This window comes from Mustelus asterias, chromosome 7 (assembly GCF_964213995.1).
Source record: "Mustelus asterias chromosome 7, sMusAst1.hap1.1, whole genome shotgun sequence".
NCBI classification, from domain to species: Eukaryota; Metazoa; Chordata; class Chondrichthyes; order Carcharhiniformes; family Triakidae; genus Mustelus; species Mustelus asterias.
Window position 1 is genome coordinate 94,999,221 of NC_135807.1, and position 19,950 is coordinate 95,019,170.

General features: G+C 46.7%; 2 protein-coding genes across 10 annotated transcripts in view; one reads left to right on the top strand and one right to left on the bottom strand.

The window, feature by feature from the left end:
* The window catches only part of LOC144495489 (tumor necrosis factor receptor superfamily member 11B-like), a 46,783-nt gene extending 41,381 nt beyond the window's left edge, over positions 1–5,402 (bottom strand). Inside the window, exon 1 of the mRNA XM_078215506.1 lies at positions 5,373–5,402. Coding sequence (XP_078071632.1) covers positions 5,373–5,402 — 30 coding nt within the window. The remainder of the gene's footprint in view (positions 1–5,372) is intronic.
* Positions 1–19,950, top strand: part of LOC144495855 (collectin-10-like) — a 204,421-nt gene that overhangs the window by 91,754 nt on the left and 92,717 nt on the right. For 5 of the 9 annotated variants that reach the window (XM_078216498.1, XM_078216500.1, XM_078216502.1 and 2 more), the window contains one exon: positions 5,571–5,636. The exons of the other annotated variants lie outside the window; for them this stretch is intronic. Coding sequence is in view for 3 of the 5 variants with exons in the window: in XM_078216502.1 (XP_078072628.1) it covers positions 5,605–5,636 (32 nt within the window). In the remaining 2 variants the exon portion in view is untranslated. Of the gene's footprint in view, positions 1–5,570; positions 5,637–19,950 lie in introns of those variants that run through there. 9 annotated transcript variants of the gene reach the window in all.

Below are 19,950 nucleotides of genomic sequence, written 5' to 3' on the forward strand. Positions count from 1 at the left end.
ATTCTAACCCTCCAATACCCATTAGCCAGCACCCCTCCCACCCTGCAGCCCCATTGAACCCTCACTCATGTGAGACCATGGCATGACTGGTTCACTAAAGATGACAGTGCAGCTATACCCTTAAAGACTAACAATGTCCAACAACCAGTTAACTCCATACAGGAGTTCCAAATGGATTGGCCTCACACACTTTCCGCAGAGTGGTTTTAATGCCCATCGACAGAGCTTCTATGCACAAACATTTTGTAAAGATTCAAGCTGGTAGTTCCAATTTAACATTCCAGGTTGGTGCTGTTTCATCAAAACTGAGAAACATTTGAGTTGTAGGCCAGGATTCTCCAATCTTGTTCTCCCCACCACCGCTGTCAGCGAGAACGGAGAACTTGGCGCTCAGCGAAATCTCCATTCACTGCAGCGGGACTGGAGAATCCCAGCCATGGATGAAGTTGGAGGATTCTGGCTGGAATAGTTTTTCAATGAAAGAGGGAGGGCGGGACTAGGCATGAAAAGGAAGGTCTGCGATTGGGTGGAAGGCAAGTGAAATAGCAAAAGAGTCCTTGGTGGAAGGCCAAGGAGAGTGGTAATGGGACAAGTAAAGAAACAAAAGGTGTTCCTCAATGAGATGTGAATGGCAGAACCATGGACATCCTCTATCTAAAAATAGAGACAAAAGGAGAAAAGCAAGAGAGGTATAAACAAAGCCAGCAAAGAGAAAGGAAACAAAATGAGGGAAGAGGTTATAATGTGAAATTGTTGAGCTCACTGTTGAGTCTGGAAGGCTGTAAAGTGCCTAATTAAAAGATGGGGTGCTGTTTCTCAAGCCTACATTGGAGCACCGCAGGATACCAAGGTTAGAGAGGTCAGATTGGGAGTAGAGGGGAGAATTAAAATGACAGGATGCCAGAAGCCTGCGGCCACACTTCTGGACTGAACTAAGGTATTTTTTATTGCAGTCATCCAATCTTGCCCTCCTCAATGTAGAGGAGATCGCAACATGCGCTGCACTAATACGGTATACTGAATTGAAAGACGTATGCCATTGTTTCTGGAAGGAGAGTTTGAGGCCTTGATCAGTGAGAAGGTGAGGAGCTAAAAGAGCACTGAGTGACAGACAGCAGCTTCAACATTTCTGCTAATCTGCACATGGCTGACATCCTGAACTGGTAGAAAGTTTCAGAGGGGTAATGACAGCAAATGCCAATAATTAATTGCCGGCCCCTCCTGCAAAATCCAGCTCAATATTTACATAACGTGACAACTTGTTTCATTTCCCTCCAAGTTCATTTAGCTACAACTCCCTGTGCAAACAAACACTACAATCTTGCTTTACGCACATAGCTCCATGTTAATGTGTACCTGTGGCTCTTTCACAACAGGAAACTGCCCTTGAGAATAGCTAACATATTAAAACTTTACTATGGGGAAATCTAAATATACAAATTGAATGTATACACACTCTTTTTAAACAGTGGTTCATTCTTTCATTGGTCTTTGTGCAGAAGTTTTAATTGTTTAGTTCCTTATTATTCTTCCTCAAAAGGTGCAACAGCTTTTCTACAACAATTCCCCCGCCCTCCCCCCCACCCATTCTCTGTGATTCATTTTCAATTAAACAGGACTACTTCTGCTCTTGTGAAAGTTCTGCAGCTAAATTCTCTTCCTTCTTTGGGACCTCCGTACAAAACTAATACAAGCAGCTGGATTACGTTCCCATAAAAAAGGATTCAAATACATCACTGTGAAATGTGCTATAAACTCATCAGGTTATGTCTTGGAGTTGCATATGTTGGGCCCACAGAAAGGTCAGAAGTCAAACTACAGTCAGACTAAGAGCAGGGTGGGAGGAGAGCTGTCATTCGTCTTGAACCTGTCAGAACCTTCCAGAATTCTGCTCCCATTGGGGGTTCCGGAGTTTCTCTCCCAATGTTCTGCCACCCCTGACCAACAGGTCACGTCCCCATTGATCTCTACCAAAGGATATATGTGTATGATGGGTGAGGACAGAATTACCTGTGTTCGTGGTGACTCCCCAGTCAGATTGGCCCAGAAATCTTACTTGGAGGTTGCTGAGGGGTCCCAAGAAAGGCAAGGGACTAATTTTGGGATGAGATCTTTAAACAAGAATTAGGCCTTAAAAAGAGGCCATAAAATAGGAGTGGGTCTGACACCTGATCAGATTGGGCACAGACCATCCCACTGCTGAATCAGTATGCTTTGCACTCATTGTATGCCAGACAAACAAGCATTTTGTTTGCCTCCCTTAGGGGGAGGTCAAGGCCTCGTTGAATTATCACTAATTTGGAAACTCAGCTAATGTTCTAGGGACCCGAGTTCAAATCCCACCACGGCAGATGGTGGAATTGGATTTCAAAAATCCGGAATTAAGAATCTACTGATGACCACGAAACCATTGTCAATTGTCGGAAAAACCCACCTGGTTCACTAATGTCCTTTAGGGAAGGAAATCTGCCGTCCTTACCTGGTCTGACCTATATGTGACTCCAGACCCACAGCAATGTGGTTAAGTCTCAACTGCCCTCCAAGGGCAACTAGGGATGGGCAATAAATGCTGGCCAGCCAGCGATGCCAATCTCCCACGAATGAATAAAAAAAAGACCAATTGTTTACCAGTTTCTACCCTGGATGCCTGAAATGGTAAAATATTCCATTCCGCAGCACTGAGGAAAGTCTGGTTTCCCTCAGGTTTCCATGGTCCCTTTCTGTCCACTTCATCAGCCTCCGTTTAACCTAACTGTCCACAATCCTTCATCATCTCAGCTATTTCTGCTTTCCTTCTTCAATTATCTTTTTTTTCCCCTCACCACAATAGAACCATATCCCATGTTACAGGAAAGTTGGCTGCAATCTTCTCTTTGATTGGCATTTATCACCAGGGAGAAACTGAATTGCATCATATTGAGGATTAAGTAAACTAAATGTAACGACGGGAGCTGTTGGATTGGTAACACAGGATGCAAAACCTATTGCAGAGAAAACTGATTAATCAAATCTAGTGAAACAGTGAACACTTGAAAAACTAAGGCCTGAATTTTCCAATGTCACATGGCCCGCTACTGCTGCCAGCGACAACGGAAAATTTGGCGCTCAGCAAAATCTCCATTCATTGCAGCGGGGCTGGAGAATCCCAGTCGCGGGAGAGGTCGGAGAACTTCAGCCTAAAGCAACAAAGACATCAGAAAGAAAGGAAATACCAAAATGGATAATGTGATCCTGTCGGTCCAGGAAACCATTAAAATCTCTCCTGTTATCCCATGCATCATAAGGCTCTGATTTACATAGATTAGTAAGGTCCTCACTTGTTTCAAATGACAGTCCTCAGACGCCTAGGAAAACACTGAAGGGAATAAGGTGATGGATAGAAAATGAGGTGGTAAATCCACTGCTTTGATGTTAACTCTGCTGCCACTCAGTTTTTGATGGACAGAGGTTAAAGGAGCCCTTAATACTCCAGTCTCACAGGTTAAATAGCTAAAACCTGCATTGATGAAAGCAAGGGATTGGCCCAAATTTTCTGACCTTGTCTGTGGCTGGGATTCTCCAGTCCTGCTGCAGTGAATGGAGATTGGCTGCGCGCCAAATTTTCCGTTCTCGTTTGGCAGTGGTAGCGGGGCGTGCGAGATTGGAGAATTCCGGCCATTGTTAAATAACCTTCTCGGCCTTTTGGCAGATCAAACCCAAGATCAGGTGCCATGCCTTTTTGTGTCTGCTTGGATATTGTATGTCTTGCTTGTGGGGATCATGAATTGGATTCAATTTGAATTGTTTTTTGAAGCAAACAAGGAGATGGACTAAGGACTTGTCCTGTCCACTCTGCACATTGGCTTTGGAACTTTAAGATTGGAGTAACTTTTTAAAAAAATAATTGAAACATCTTAGTGAGGGGATGAAACCTATGAAAAAGGAATGTGCAAATTGGTAAAATGACAGGAGGGCACTCAAAGGTGATACTTGACCAACGTTATTGAATTATTTGGTGAAACAAAAGCGAGGTAGAAAAAGCTTATGTAGCAGCATAATATATTTGGATTTTCAAAGGAGTTTTCAATGTGACTAAGGCCAGAATATGTGGGCTAAATTCATTAGCCCCTTAAAATGGGCATAGGGATCATAATGTCCAATTAATCTGATGATCTTGTGCTTGCCTTGATTTGCAACAGCATAGGATTTCCGTGATGGATAGGTATGGATATTTTAAGTGGTGAACCTAAGGGCAATCTGGGTCACATTTGTGGTCAGATTAGGTGTTTGACAAAGCAATCGTGATTTGATCCCCCAGTGTAGAGGCAAGATCACCATGTACAATGAATACAGTATACTAGATTGGAGCAAACACAAATAAATCACTGCCAAAAGTTGGTGCAGTGTTAAATGTCCTCGACACAGATTTCGGAGGAGATAGATGGCTAGATGTTGCATATGAAGGTGCCAGAACAAGGGCAGCGAAAAATAGAGCTGGTGGCAACAGGAACAAAGGTATCTTGGCGGGGATAATCCCTTTGGAAAGCAGCAAGTAAAGAAAAAAGAAGATATGCTTGGTGGTGTGATTATATTGTAGATGGCAGTAAATCCGCTGGTTAATGTGGAGCATATTTGGTTGGAATATAAGGACAAGAGGGCTTCTGTCAGTGTGAGAAAAGAATTAGTGAGAAGAATAGTGGTAAAAGAAATTTGTCTGTTACTGTCAAAGGTCCTTTTGACCACTGTTAAGTGGCTAAACTTCACACTGATGAATAGCAAGAATTGTATAATGGGGTTGTAATTTAATCTTTGTACAGCAGTTCAATGGTACAATCCATTGCTCAACGCTTTCTTGACGGATTTTGCGACTTCCACTCTGTCAACACTAAACTAAATGAGAGCAAAGACTCACTCAACTAAAATACAAATAGAACATACAACGTTGTTTCTGGTCAGACAATTTATGAAGGTGTAGCGAACTGGTAAAGAGGACAAATGCGTTAACTGACTGCAACACTGGAAAATACTGCCAAGCTTCAGCAATAAGGAAAGACCATCTGACCCATCAAACCTCATCCCTTTGATAAGCAAAGATATCCAACCAAGCATTGAACTGCATTCTGAATGCCATCAGTTTTGACTCTACATTTTCCAATAGATCTGTACAATTTTGACTAGCATTTGAGAAACGACATTTTTACCAATATCGGTTTGAAGATTACTTTGACTGTATTATGCACAAGCGAAGGCAGATCCAGTTTCTAGTGTTAATGTTTTCGTCCTGCTTTCCAGCTACTATACATTCACCAACGTAATAACTGAAAATATTTAAGGACTATCTTATGTAAAACATTACTCATAAAATATATTACCACAGTGTCTGTAGTTCTTACCATGAAATTGCAGAGAGAAATTTGAATCATTGTGCAATGAACGAACAGTTGAAAGCAATTTCACTGTGAATGGGAACCTTTTCTGAAAACTTCTCCTTTTATATAGTCCAAGCAGTTGAATTCATGACAACGCTTATGACAGAACTAAAAAAATCAGAAGTAAATTAGATTTACCACTCTTTTTGTTTTGGATTTTAGGATTTATTCTACAGAATAACATAAGACTGATCTGATGTTGCACTCAACTCAAGCTTACAAAAAGAGGTAAATGAGAAATTTGAACAAAAATGATTAAAGAACTAATGTCAGTTACTTTAGAATGTGAGATTTGAGATCTGAGCCTAAATAGGAAATAAGTAAAAACGTTTAGATTTGTTTAATTGTTAAATATAACTTGTACCATTTCACTTGTACTGAGAATCTTTTTCTGTGGAATTACATTTACCATCCAGGTTAGAAGTTCAGGAATAATAAATCAGTTTCAACTGAACAAGAAAGCATTTTTTTTCTTTCATGGGATGTGGGCATCGCTGGCAAGGCCAGCATTTGTTGCCCTTCCCTGATTGCCATGGCTGAGACATTGGTGGAAACTGCTAGCCAGCCGTAGGATGGAGGTGCAGCCATTCTGATTATTGGTTAGAATCATAGAATCCCTACAATGCAGAAAGAGGCCATTCGGTCCATCGAGTCTGCACCGACCACAACCTCACCCAAGCCCTATCCCCATAACCCCACATATTTACCCTGCTAGTCCCCCTGACACTAGGGTCAATTTATCATGGCCAATCAACCTAACCCACACAGCTTTGGACTGTGGGAGGAAACTGGAGCACCCAGAAGAAACCGACACAGACACGAGGAGAATGTGCAAACTCCACACAGACAGTGACCCGAGGCCGGAATTGAACCCGGGTCCGTGGCGCTGTGAGGCAGCAGTGTTAACCGCTGTGAGACAGCAGTGCTAACCACTGTGCCACCATACTACCCTGGATGACATACACATGTCAGCCAGGCAGCTGCCAGAAACCGATGCAAGTGGAGGTCGGGTTAATAAATAAATGGGAATAAGAGGTTAAAATATTGCAGGTCTGCTTCATCTCAACATATTTAGCAACTGCTATGTTACCTCCTCAACCCATTATCAATTAGAAACCAATCAGTTCCAACTTATTTAAAGGGATCCTCAACTTCTCTCCAAAGATGTGCGGGTTAGGTGGATTGGCCATGCTAAATTGTCCCTTAGTGTCAGGGGGACTAGCTAGGGTAAATGCATGAGGTTATGGGGATAGGGCCTGGATAGGATTGTGGTCAGTGCAGTCTCAATGGGCCGAATGGCCTCCTTCTGCACTATAAGGATTCTATGATTCTATGAATCAAAGCAAGAATCAAAGATGAGGTGCCTGAAGATTGGGGGGTGGCAAATGTTGTGCCTTTGTTTAAGAAGGGCTGTAGGGAAAAGCCTGGGAACTACAGGCCGATGAGCCTCACATCTGTAGTGGGTAAGTTGTTAGAAGGTATTTTGAGAGACAGGATCTACAGGCATTTAGAGACACAAGGACTGATTAGGGACAGTCAGCATGGCTTTGTGAGTGGAAAATCATGTCTCACAAATTTGATTGAATTTTTTGAAGGGGTAACCAAGAAGGTTGATGAGGGCAGTGCAGTTGATGTTGCCTGCATTAACTTTAGCAAGGCCTTTGACAAGGTACCACATAGTAGGTTGTTGCATAAGGTCACATTTCACGGGATCCAGGGTGAGGTAGCCAAATGGATACAAAATTGGCTTGATGGCAGAAGACAGAGGATCGTTATAGAGGATTGTTTTTCAAACTGGAGGCCAGTGACCAGTGGTGTGCCTCAGGGATCAGTGCTGGGCCCACTGTTATTTGTCATTTATATTAATGATTTGGATGAGAATATAAGAGGCATGGTTAGTAAGTTTGCAGATGACATCAAGATTGGTGGCACAGTGGACAGTAAAGAAGGTTATCTCGGATTGCAACGGGATCTTGATCAATTGGGCCAGTGGGCTGATGAATGGCAGATGGAGTTTAATTTAGATAAATGCGAGATGATGCATTTTGGTCAATTGAACCAGGGCAGGACTTACTCAGTTAATGGTAGGGCATTGGGGAGAATTATAGAACAAAAATATCTAGGGGTACAGGTTTATAGTTCCTTGAAAGTGGAGTCACAAGTGGACAGAATAATGAAGAAGGCATTCAGCATGCTTGGTTTCATTGGTCAGAACATTGAATACAGGAGTTGGGACTTCTTGTTGAAGTTGTACAAGACATTGGTACGGTCACACTTGGAATACTGTGTACAGTTCTGGTCACCCTATTATAGAAAGGATATTATTAAACTAGAAAGAGTGCAGAAAAGATTTACTAGGATGCTACCGGGACTTGATGGTTTGAGTTATAAGGAGAGGCTGGATAGACTGGGACTTTTTCTCTGGAGCGTACGAGGCTTAGGTGTGATCTTATAGAGGTCTATAAAATAATGAGGGGCATAGATCAGCTAGATAGTCAATATCTTTTCCCAAAGGTAGCGGAGTCTAAAATTTGAAGGCATAGGTTTAAGGTGAGAGGGGAGAGGTACAAAAGTGTCCAGAGGGGCAGTTTTTTCACACAGAGGGTGATGAGTGTCTGGAGCAAACTGCCAGAGGTAGAAGTAGAGGCGGGTACAATTTTGTCTTTTAAAAAGCATTTAGATAGTTACATGGGTAAGATGGGTATAGAGGGATATGGGCCAAATGTGGGCAATTTGGACTAGCTTTGGGCGTAAAAAAAGGCTGTATGGACAAGTTGGGCCAAAGGGCCTGTTTCCTTGCTGTGCACCTCTATGACTCTATTGCAAAAGTTGAAAGACATTCTCAGGATTATACAATAGCTTTTGTTTCTTTTGATGACTTTAAAGGTCTTGCACCTACATCTTATGTGGAATTCTACCATGCCCTTGCCAGCGGATTCAATGGTGGACTGAAATTTGGCGGACAGTCCAGAAATTGGTAAACTGAGATTGGGTAAACTGGGGTTGTTCTGCCTGGAAAGACGGAGAATGAGGGGAGATCTAATAGAGGTGTACAAGATTATGAAGGGGATAGATAGGGTGAACGGTGGGAAGCTTTTTCCCAGATCAGAAGTGACGTTCACGAGGGGTCACGGGCTCAAGGTGAGAGGGGCGAAGTATAACTCAGATATTAGAGGGATGTTTTTTACACAGAGGGTGGTGGGGGCCTGGAATGCGCTGCCAAGTAGGGTGGTGGAGGCAGGCACGCTGACATCGTTTAAGACTTACCTGGATAGTCACATGAGCAGCCTGGGAATGGAGGGATACAAACGATTGGTCTAGTTGGACCAAGGAGCGGCACAGGCTTGGAGGGCCGAAGGGCCTGTTTCCTGTGCTGTACTGTTCTTTGTTCTTTGTTCTTTGGTTTTACGGCAGTATGAATTTTCCGTAGGATCTCCCGTTGGTGTCTGCCATGGTGGACCCGGAAACCTGCTAGTGCTCGGCGCAAAATTGATTTTCATCCCACTAATGGGGTGCGATGAAGGTCTGACTAGAATCTTCCCCTATGTCCAATTCTCCAGATGCCAGCAACAAAACATGCCGTCCAGAACACATCTGGAACAGTGTGGCATGCAGAAATCGGGACTTACCTATAAAATGTCTGGAGTTGCCTCCAGAGTTTGGAATGGAGACCACCAGCAAGCCTAGATTCCAGAATACCAGCAGTGGGTGGGGGAGTGTCTAGCAGGTAGATTTTCCAGCTTCAGGGCGGAATTTTCCATCCACACTCGTCCCAAGGCTGGAAATTCCCGCCTGAGGTTAACGGACCATTGCATGGTTCGTAGCCACCCCTCACCTACCCCACTATGATTCCCATGGCGGGTGGGACGGGAATATCCAGCCCTCAGTGTCATTGAGAGGGTCCATCTTCCAGCCTCAGAGTGTTCTTGGAGACCAATCTTCTTCCTTCAACAGTAGCTCAGTGATGTTGGATTGCCTTTTCAATATGATATCTAGATATGATGGCGGGTCACACACAGTCAAGGCTGCTCACCATGGAAAATGACGCTTCCAGATACATGATTCATAAGGTCAAAGCTTAGAAGATGTGGCATGGTTTCCCATTGGCCTCCGCAGCAGGAAAAACTCCCCATTCCCGCCTGAGGACTTAGTCCCAGATGGGAGAATTCCACCCCAAGAACTTTTTTTCTATATGGGAATTCTTTTGGCAGTCTGGTTAGTGGAAGAGAAACAGCATCAGGAGGAGGAGGAAACAGTCATAACCATCTGGAGATGAGATAGATGGAAGCATACTCATTATGAACTCTACATAGAAACATAGGACTGAGGAGCAAGAGTAGGCCATTCGGCCCTTCGAGCCTGCTCTGCCATTCAGTAAGATCCTGTCTGATCTGTTGTGGTCTCCGCTCCACCTTCGTGCCCACCTGAACAACCCTCCCATAACCTTCGACTCCCTTGTTGATCAAAAATTCTCTGGAAGAGGAAGAGAATTCCACAGACTGAGTGAAAACATTTCTCCTCAACTCAGTTTTAAAAGGGAGTCCTCTTATTCTTAAACTATGTCCCCTACTTTTGGTCTCTCCCACCAGAGCAAACATTTTTCAGGTACCCACCCTTTCAAGTTCCCTCAAGATCTAACACCTTTTAGCAAGATCTTCTCTCATTCTGCTAAGCTCCAGTGGGTATAGGTCCAACCTGTTCAAGCTTTCTTCATACAGTCCCAACAGCAGAACTCGGAGATACAGAGGGACCTGGGTGCTCTGGGATATGAATTACAAAATGTTAACAAGCAGATACAGCAAGTGATTAGGAAGGCAAATAGGATGTTGGCAATTAGTCCAAGTCGGCTGAAAAGGAGGGACGTTTAATTGCAGTTGTACAAGGCCTTGGTGAAACCCCATTTACAATACAGTCGTTTTGGTCTCCTTATTTTTAAAAAAAGATATAATTATATTAAAATCACGTTGAGAGAAGGTTCGCTTGACTCATTCCTGGGATAAAGGGCTCATCTTATGAAGAAAGGTTGGACAGGTTGGGTCTATTCCTGTTGGAGTTTAACAGAATGCTGGACTTGCGGATAGCGATGAGCATTGTCGGGCAATACGCAGGATATAGATAGGCTGGAAAATTGGGTGGAGAGGTGGCAGATGGAATTTAATCCAGATAAATGCGAAGTGATGCATTTTGGAAGAAATAGTGTAGGGAGGAGTTATACAATAAATGGCAGAGCTATCAAGAGTATAGAAACACAGAGGGACCTAGGTGTGCAAGTCCACAAATCCTTGAAGGTGGAAACACAGGTGGAGAAGGTGGTGAAGAAGGCATATGGTATGCTTGCCTTTATAGGACGGGGTATAGAGTATAAAAGCTGGAGTCTAATGATGCAGCTGTATAGAACGCTGGTTAGGCCACATTTGGAGTACTGCATCCAGTTCTGGTCGCCACACTACCAGAAGGACGTGGAGGCGTTAAAGAGAGTGTTGAGAAGGTTTACCAGGATGTTGCCTGGTATGGAGGGTCTTAGCTATGAGGAGAGATTGGGTAAACTGGGGTTGTTCTCCCTGGAAAGACGGAGAATGAGGGGAGATCTAATGGAGGTGTACAAGATTATGAAGGGGATAGATAGGGTGAATGGTGGGAAGCTATTTCCCAGATCAGAAGTGACGATCACGAGGGGTCACGGGCTCAAGGTGAGAGGGGCGAAGTATAACTCCGATATTAGAGGGATGTTTTTTACACAGAGGGTGGTGGGGGCCTGGAATGCGCTGCCAAGTAGGGTAGTGGAGGCGGACACGCTGACATCGTTCAAGACTTACCTGGACAGTCACATGAGCAGCCTGGGAATGGAGGGATACAAACGATTGGTCTAGTTGGACCAAGGAGCGGCACAGGCTTGGAGGGCCGAAGGGCCTGTTTCCTGTGCTGTACTGTTCTTTGAGGGGTGGTCTTATTGAAACATGTCAGATTCTGAGGGGACTTGACAGGGTTGATACCGGAAGGATGTTTTCATTTCTGGGGAGAGCAGAACCAGGGACACAGTTCAAGTATAAGAGATTTCCCTTTTAAGATGGAGATGAAGAGAATTTCTTTTCCCAGAGCACCTGGGGAATTCTCTTCCCCACGAAAGCAGTGGAGGCTGGAGGTTGGGTCACTGAATTTATTCCAGGCTGAATCAGATAAATTTTTAATAGTCAAGAATTATGGGGGAGCAGACAGTAAAAGTGGAGTTGAGACCACCAACAGATCAGCCATCGTCTTATCAAAGGGCAGAAGCAGGCTCAGCCGGCCAAATTGCCTACTCTGGCTCCTGAGGCCACTGTTCCTATGTATAAACCAAGGTTAAGTTTATCTAAGAGGGCCACATTTCTCTATATTTGTGTTGACACCTGCATCAAGACCTACAACCAGTGCGTTGTCTGTTGCAGTCAAGGTCACTGCAGTCCAGTGCTTCTTTGGCCCTGATAATTACTCGGAACTGGAGAAGAGAGCGTGGGCCGAGACTTTTGAATGGGAGTCCCATGAGTAAAGTTTTCCCACATATCCTGCAAATCTTGACGGCAGAACGTCTTTAAAACTTTTTCGTCGGGTTCCCTGCTTGACAGCCAGCCTGGGTGACAAGTTCTTGGGAGGAAAAACAGCCAGGGAGCAGAAATCAGGAAAGTCGTCGGATCTCACAGAGTGTGGGTGGGATATTGTGAGGGAGAATTAGATTGCGTAGGTTTAAAGGTTTATTTATTAGTGTCACAAGTAGGCTTACATTAACACTGCAATGAAGATACTGTGAAAATCCCTTAGTCGCCACACTCTGGCACCTGTTCGGGTACACTGAGGGAGAATTTAACAAGGCCAATGCACCTAACCAGCATAACTATCAGACTATGAGAGGACACCGAAACGCCCAGAGGAAACCCACGCAGACACGGGGAGAACGTACAGATTCTGCAGACACAGTGACCCAAGCCAGGAATCGAACCTGGGTCCCTGGCGCTGTGAGGCAGCACTGCGAACCACTGTGCCACCATGCCGCCCTGGTATCTGGAGGGAGAGGGGGAAAGTCAATCGCAAGGGCTCAAGGTGAAATTGAAGGTAAACTTGTTGGTCCTGGGGAAGCATTCTAGCTCCTCTGAGTCTGCACGCAGCTCTGTAAATGCATTTACCTCATGGATCCATCCCTTCTCATTTTTTAGTGGGCAAGTTTTAAGGGCGGCACGGTAGCACAGTAAGGGCGGCACGGTAGCACAGTGGTCAGCACTGCTGCTTCACAGCTCCAGGGACCTGGGTTCAATTCCCGGCTTGGGTCACTGTCTGTGTGGAGTTTGCACATTCTCCTCGTGTCTGTGTGGGTTTCCTCCGGGTGCTCCGGTTTCCTTCCACAGTCCAAAGATGTGCGGGTTAGGTTGATTGGCCATGCTAAAATTGCCCTTAGTGTCCTGAGATGCGTAGGTGAGAGGGATTAGTGGGTCAATATATGGGGGTAGGGCCTGGGTGGGATTGTGGTTTGTGCGGACTCGATGGGCCGAATGGCCTCTTACTGTACTGTAGGGATTCTATTCTATTCTATTCTAAGTATCCCAGCCTCCATTAAGTATAAATGGAAGCAAACATCTTTGTTAAAAGATTTTAGCGACTGAACTGCCTTGTGAGAATGGATTAGTTGCCTGCCCCCTGACCTCCCTCTGCTAACACAAGAGGCCAGATTGGAGGCAGACTCAAGTTTGAGAGTTTTGAAGATTTTTACCTTCTCTTCCTGTCCTCAGGGTTAAAACCTACCCTTCTGAACCACAGTCCAGCCATTTTCATAGAATCATAGAATCCCAACAGCCATTCAGCCCATCGAGTCGGCGGCACGGAAGCACAGTGGTTAGCACTGCTGCTTCACAGCTCCAGGGTCCCGGGTTCGATTCCCGGCTCGGGTCACTGTCTGTGTGGAGTTTGCACATTCTCCTCGTGTCTGCGTGGGTTTCCTCCGGGTGCTCCGGTTTCCTCCCACAGTCCAAAGATGTGCGGGTTAGGTTGATTGGCCAGGTTAAAAATTGCCCCTTAGAGTCCTGGGATGTGTAGGTTAGAGGGATTAGCGGGTAAATATGTGGGGGTAGGGCCTGGGTGGGATTGTGGTCGGTGCAGACTCGATGGGCCGAATGGCCTCCTTCTGCACTGTAGGGTTTCTATGATCTTCTATGATCAACTCTGACAGAGTACTTTACACAGGCCCTCTCCCCCCATCCCATCCCCGTAACCACACATATTTCCCATGGCCAATCCACGTAATCTACACATCTTTGGACATAAGGAGCAATTTAGCATGGCCAATCCACCCAACCAGCACATCTTTGGAGTGTCGGAGGAAACCGGAGCACCCAGAGGAAACCCACGCAGACACAGAGAGAATGTGTAAACTACACACAGACCGAAGCTGGAATCGAACCCTGGTTCCTGGAGCTTTCAGGCAGCAGCATTAACCACAGTGCTACTGTGCCATCATTTTGCCTTTGCCTCATGCCAAGCTGGCAAAAGGAATGCCAGGAACAGCAGTCAGCAGTCTGCTCTTGTTTCCACTAAGCATCTGTCTGAAGCCAACAAAATAAAACATTTCTATTAGTTTTCACACTGTCAGCCCACAACAGCAGAATAAAACTCGGACGGAGAAATAAATTGCCGTTTCCCTCAGAATCCAAGCTGACTGTATCAAATCACCCAGCTGCTGAACCTAATCGATCACAAGGGTTTCCCGTCCATTAACGCACGACTGGTTTTGTGATCATACCGTGAGACCAAAGTAAAGAACAACCCTAAAAACAGACAGGAAGAGAACCAATATAAAGCAGAAGTGTAAAAGTATACAGAAGTAGAAGATAAAATAAAAGGAACAATTACTAAAGACAAATTAAATTGGCAGCACAGCAAGGTGTGTAGCTTTCAAAATAAAACAGGGGAACCGAAGGCAAGAATTGATAGCTGGGAAAAAGATGTATTCAACATAATTAATACAGGGAGACTGTTATGACCAATTCCTGGGTGAGGTTCCCCAGATTTGTTAACTGAGGTGAGATCTCTCAATTTGATACCATTTGGCTAAGAGATCCCTCAATTTGTTACCATCCGGCTAGGTTACTCCTCAATTTGTTACCAAACGGCTAAGTTACCCCTCAATTTGTTACCAAACGACTAGGTTACCCCTCTATTTGTGACTGAACGGCTAAGTTACCCCTCAATTTGTTATGCCCTGTGTCAGGAGAGATGAACTGTCTCCCTTTCCTTGTTCAGCCCCCTCTGCTGGTCACAATAAGCTTTGTCTGAAAATCCCTCGCGGATGCCTTTTCCCACTATCTGGGTGGAATTCTCCCAAAAGGATTCCCAGTGTTGAATTCGTGTAAAAACTGGAGTAAATCACACTGTTGTTTTCAGTGTATCAAGATGAATCTCCTACATTCTGTGCATTGCAGAGTGCACTCGCGTGAATCACACTGAAAATCAGTGGGATTCCCGCTGGAGAGGCCGGCAGCATGGCGCTAATCGGGTCATTGTGCAAGTGCCAATCTGCCAGTGCCGAGATCAGCACATGCGCAGTAGCCTGGCTGCTGGCCTCCTAATCGCTGACCAGCGCAGCAACCCCCTGTCGCTGCCCCTCCAATGCCCCACCTCCCCCCCCATGCCCAGATCGCTGGCCTCCCGGACGTCTCCAGGCCAGCCCTGATCTCTCCAACCCCTACAGCTGGCAGTCTCACCAGACCCCACCCCGGGCAGTCCCAACACTGCCCCCACCCCCACCTCAATCTCCCCCACCCCACCCCCCAAGCAGTCCCAACACGCCCCCTCCCCCCCCCCCCGCCCCCCCACCTCCCCCACGGTTCCATCCCCCCCCCCAGCAGTGCCGATCTCCACCATCCCCCAAGAAGTCCCAAGGCCCCCCCACCCACCCCCCCCCGGCAGTCCCACCCCCCTCCCCCTGGCGGTCCCATCCCCCCAGTAGTGCTGATATCCACTCCCCCCCCCCACCGTAATCCTGACCCACCCCCCCACGATGGCCAATCCTTGATTAGCCTTTTCCTTTCTCTGTCACCAATCCTGCTGATCCCCACCAATCTCCCCACCAGAGGCTCTGCCCCCTCTGGCCCTGCCCCCTGGCACTACCTGATGCACGGTGGGTAGTGCCAAGGTACCCCATGGGCATTGCCATTTTGCCCTGGGGCAGTGTCAGGGGGCAGGCTGGCAATGCCAGGCTGGCAATGCCCAAGGGGCACCCCTGCTTACCCCTTGCTGGGAGATTTGCCCCACTCTATGTTTCAAATGTTTTAAATGTAACCAGGCTTTCCTGAGTTAAAGTTTGGGTGAGTTCATGAACTACTAAAGGCAAGGGAATGCTAAAACACATGCTTATACATTCATTCAGATTGGAAGTGAGAATTCAGCCCAAAGTAATTTCATAAAAGAGTATATGAAACAGTCCATAACCCGTGAGGTGTGGATGATTGAGCATTGCGGCCATTGCAATTTCAGATTCCGGTAGCACGGACTTCAGCAGGCGAATAGTCGGTTTTCAGATTTCAGTGTTCTGTGGTTAGGCGGAGAAGCTTCCCTGTTTCTGTTTCAGTTGTGGTCTTTGCTGCCTTACCTTACTTCAACAATTAGAGAGAGATGGAGCTATACCTGCAAAAAGCTTATGCAGCGATGCTATTGCTGCTGGCTGGCTTTTTGCTCCGGTGTCTCTCCCACACACACATCTCAATCTTTGTATTACCTGAGGAAGGATTTCTTGCTATGGAGGGAGTGCAGTGAAGGTTTACCACACTGATTCCTGGGATGCTGGGACCGACGTATGAGGAGCGATTGAGTTGGTTAGGATTATATTTGCTGGAGTTTAGAGGAATGAGGCAGGGGGGGGGGGGATCTCATAGAACCTATAAAATTCTAAAAGAACTAGACAGGGTCGGTGCAGGAAGGATGTTCCCGATGACAGGGGAGTCCAGAAGCAGGGGTCACAGTCTGAGGATATGGGGTAGTCCAGTCAGGATGGAGATGAGAAGTTTCTTCACCCAAAGAGTGCTGAGCCTGTGAAATTCTCCACCATGGAAAGCAGTTGAGGCCAAAACATTGTGGGCTCAATTTTCCCAGACCATACGCTGATCGAGTAGCATAGCGGGGTGGGATATCTAAGCGGGAGGCCAAAAATGGGAATCACACCCGGCATCTAGCCAGTTACGAACTTCCCAGGCCATTTTTCCTACCATAATCAGCCTCATGCCAGGGAGGAAATATTCATTTCCTCAATTACACCTGTTTAGTGAGCCCAGGACACAATTGTCCAGGCACGATAGCCTCACTGAGGCGACCAGAGGCCATTGAGGTCTCCCAGGAGTTCAGGGGATAAGGGGAGGCAGTGCCCCCTTGGGCAGTGCCAACCTGGCACTTTGGCATAGCCAACTGGGCACTCTGGCACTGCCACCCTGGCACAATGGCAACGCCCACTGGGCATTGGACAGTGTCAAGGAGGCAGGGCCTGAGGGGGTGGAACCTCACAGAGGTGGGGTCAGACAGAGGCAGAGCCAGACCAGGAGGATGGGGGGAGAGGTAGGAGTGGAGGGAAGGGGGAACTCTGCATGGGAGGTGGGGTGCTAGTGGTGGGGTCGGCAATCAGAGGCAGGGGTCTCCTGCCACCCCCAGCCTGAACATTACTGTGCAGCCTTCTCTCTCGAGGTGATATGTAGCCCGCTCTTCAGGCTGGCAACGTTTAGTCATATTTCTCCCTTCCCCCAAATCATGAGTCTTGCTCCACCAGTTCCCCAACCCATTGGCAGCCACAATATGGAAGCTTCTTCTCAACTCACGAGTGCACAGCCTTATATGGCTGTGAGAAAATCTTCATTCAAGAACCTCCGGTAGCACAGTGGTTAGCACTGCTGCTTCACAGCTCCAGGGACCTGGGTTCGATTCCTGGCTTGGGTCACTGTCTGTGTGGAGTTTGCACATTCTCCTTGTGTCTGCGTGGGTTCCCTCCGGGTGCTCTGGTTTCCTCCCACAGTCCAAAGATGTGCGGGTTAGGTTGATTGGCCATGCTAAAATTGCCCTTAGTGTCCTGAGATGCGTAGGTTAGAGGGATTAGTGGGTAAATCTGTAGGGATATGGGGGTAGGGCCTGGGTGGGATTGTGGTCGGTGCAAACTCGATGGGCCGAATGGCCTCTTTCTGTACTGTAGGGTTTCTATGATTCTATGATTCTTTCCATTCTAATGTCTGAATAGGGGCAACCGCCTGGATGAAAAAAACACCTTTCAGACAAGCCACAGAGTTCTGACATCATTTAGCTTAAGAAAACCATGAACAAAACTGAGTTCAGCCAGACCCCAAGCGTGCAACGGAGGAACTACTTGTGAGTTAATGAGGTGTGAAATTCTGTGCTAACAAACAACCTCAATAGGTCCATGAGCGGATAACATCTGGCTAAATGCAGAGCCTCGTAAAAGTTAATGGTGCGTGAAATCAAATATAAACAAACAACTACATTCGGCTCAATACAGGCAGCCACCTCAGTGAAACCACAGCATCAATGCCAAAGCCAAGGGGTGTGAGATGCTTCTCCAAGAGTGAAGCTGCAGAATGACTCTGTCCTGTGAGAAGAGTTTAGGACAAACAGGCTGAAACTATACTCGCAACATTAAGGAATGTTAAACCTGAAAAAAGGCAGGCTTCAAGGCTTCACAGACCCACCGTGACTCCCATCCTTGGGGAAATCCCCGACTTGGCCCTCTTCAGCCCAGCCTGACTACCCTAACCCCCAGCTCCCTTGGACACCTGGAAAATAAGACCATAAGAAATAGGGAAAGGAGGAGGCCATTCGGCCCCTCGATTCTGCTCCGCCATTCAATAGGATCATGGTTGACCCGATATTCCTCACATCCACTTTCCTGCCCTTTCCCCATAACCCTTGATTCCCTTACTGATCAACAATCTATCTATCTCAGTCTTAAATGTACACAAAGGGCCCGATTTTACCATTTGGAGTCTAAGGGCCGGATCCGGGCGTATTACAGATCCGAGCCCGGAATCCTCTTTGCAGCGCGCCCATACGCTTTTTGCCGGCTCCGGTCCGATCCGCGCAGTGGGCGGGGCTTAGCGCTGCCGGAACGATCGGAGCTCTGAACTGCGTATGCGCAGTTCGAAAAAAAATCTGAAGCAGCGCGCCCGGGTCGGGAGAGAGAAAAAAGCAGAGACAGCGGCTCTCTGACACATGGAAGAGTTGGCAATAACTATACCTGCTCTTGTTAGAGAAAATATTGTTCTAACAATCTGATAACGCTATTAAACTCAAAGCTTTTGTCGAAAGATTACACTTGCATCTATTTCAACTGTCTACTTTTGTCTCAGTAATGAATGTGAGCTGCTTGGGTTATTTTGGGCTGATTGTGTCTACTTGCAGGGCTCAAGTGAAAAATAAAATGTGCATTTCTGAGAATCTTCAACAACACAACAAAGTACATCCATATCATTTTGAGTGTCTGTTCATTCCTGTTGTCACAGAGACATCTCCCCATCAACATATTGTAAAATAAATATATAACAAACCCAGTACTTGTAGCATATATCCTGAAGCAACAGTTCTTGAGAAGAAATTTCTAGTCCCAGGAACATCTAAGATAAACTTAAACAGTGTCAGAAGTTTAATATTTTAGATCAAATGAATGTAATGGTAGTTTATGCAGAAAAATTAGTTTATTAACTTTCTAAAGTATAGCAATATTTGAAAAGAGATGCTTTTTACTGTTAAAGGATAGGAATTAAAACATTCAAATGTTTCAATTCCTATCCTTTAACAGTAAAGATAATGAATGGTTTACGTGCCTGGAATGGTTAACGTCCTCCCCCCTCCAACCAGAGATCCATCCTCCCCCCTCCTCTCCCCCTCAACCAGAGATCCATCCTCCCCCCTCCTCCCCTCCAACCAGAGATCCATCCTCCCCCCCCCAACCAGAGATCCATCCTCCCCCCCCCCAACCAGAGATCCATCCCCCCCCCAACCAGAGATCCATCCTCCCCCCCAACCAGAGATCCATCCTCCCCCCCAACCAGAGATTCATCCTCACCCCTCCCCCCCAACCAGAGATCCATCCTCCCCCCTCCCCCCCCCCCAACCAGAGATCCATCCTCCCCCCTCCTCCCCCCCAACCAGAGATCCATTCTCACCCTCCCCCCCCAACCAGAGATCCATCCTCCCCCCCCAACCAGAGATCCATCCTCCCCCCCCCAACCAGAGATCCATCCTCCCCCTCTCCTACCCCCCAACCAGAGATCCATCCTCCCCCCCTCCTCCCCCCCCAACCAGAGATCCATCCTCCCTCCTCCTCCACTCCAACCAGAGATCCATCCTCCCCCCCAACTAGAGATCCATCCTCCCCTCCTCCTCCCCCCCGCAACCAGAGATCCATCCTCCCCCTCCTCTCCCCCTCAACCAGAGATCCATCCTCCCCCTCTCCCCCACAACCAGAGATCCATCCTCCCCCCCTCCCCCCGCAACCAGAGATCCATCCTCCCCCCCCCCCCCACTCCCT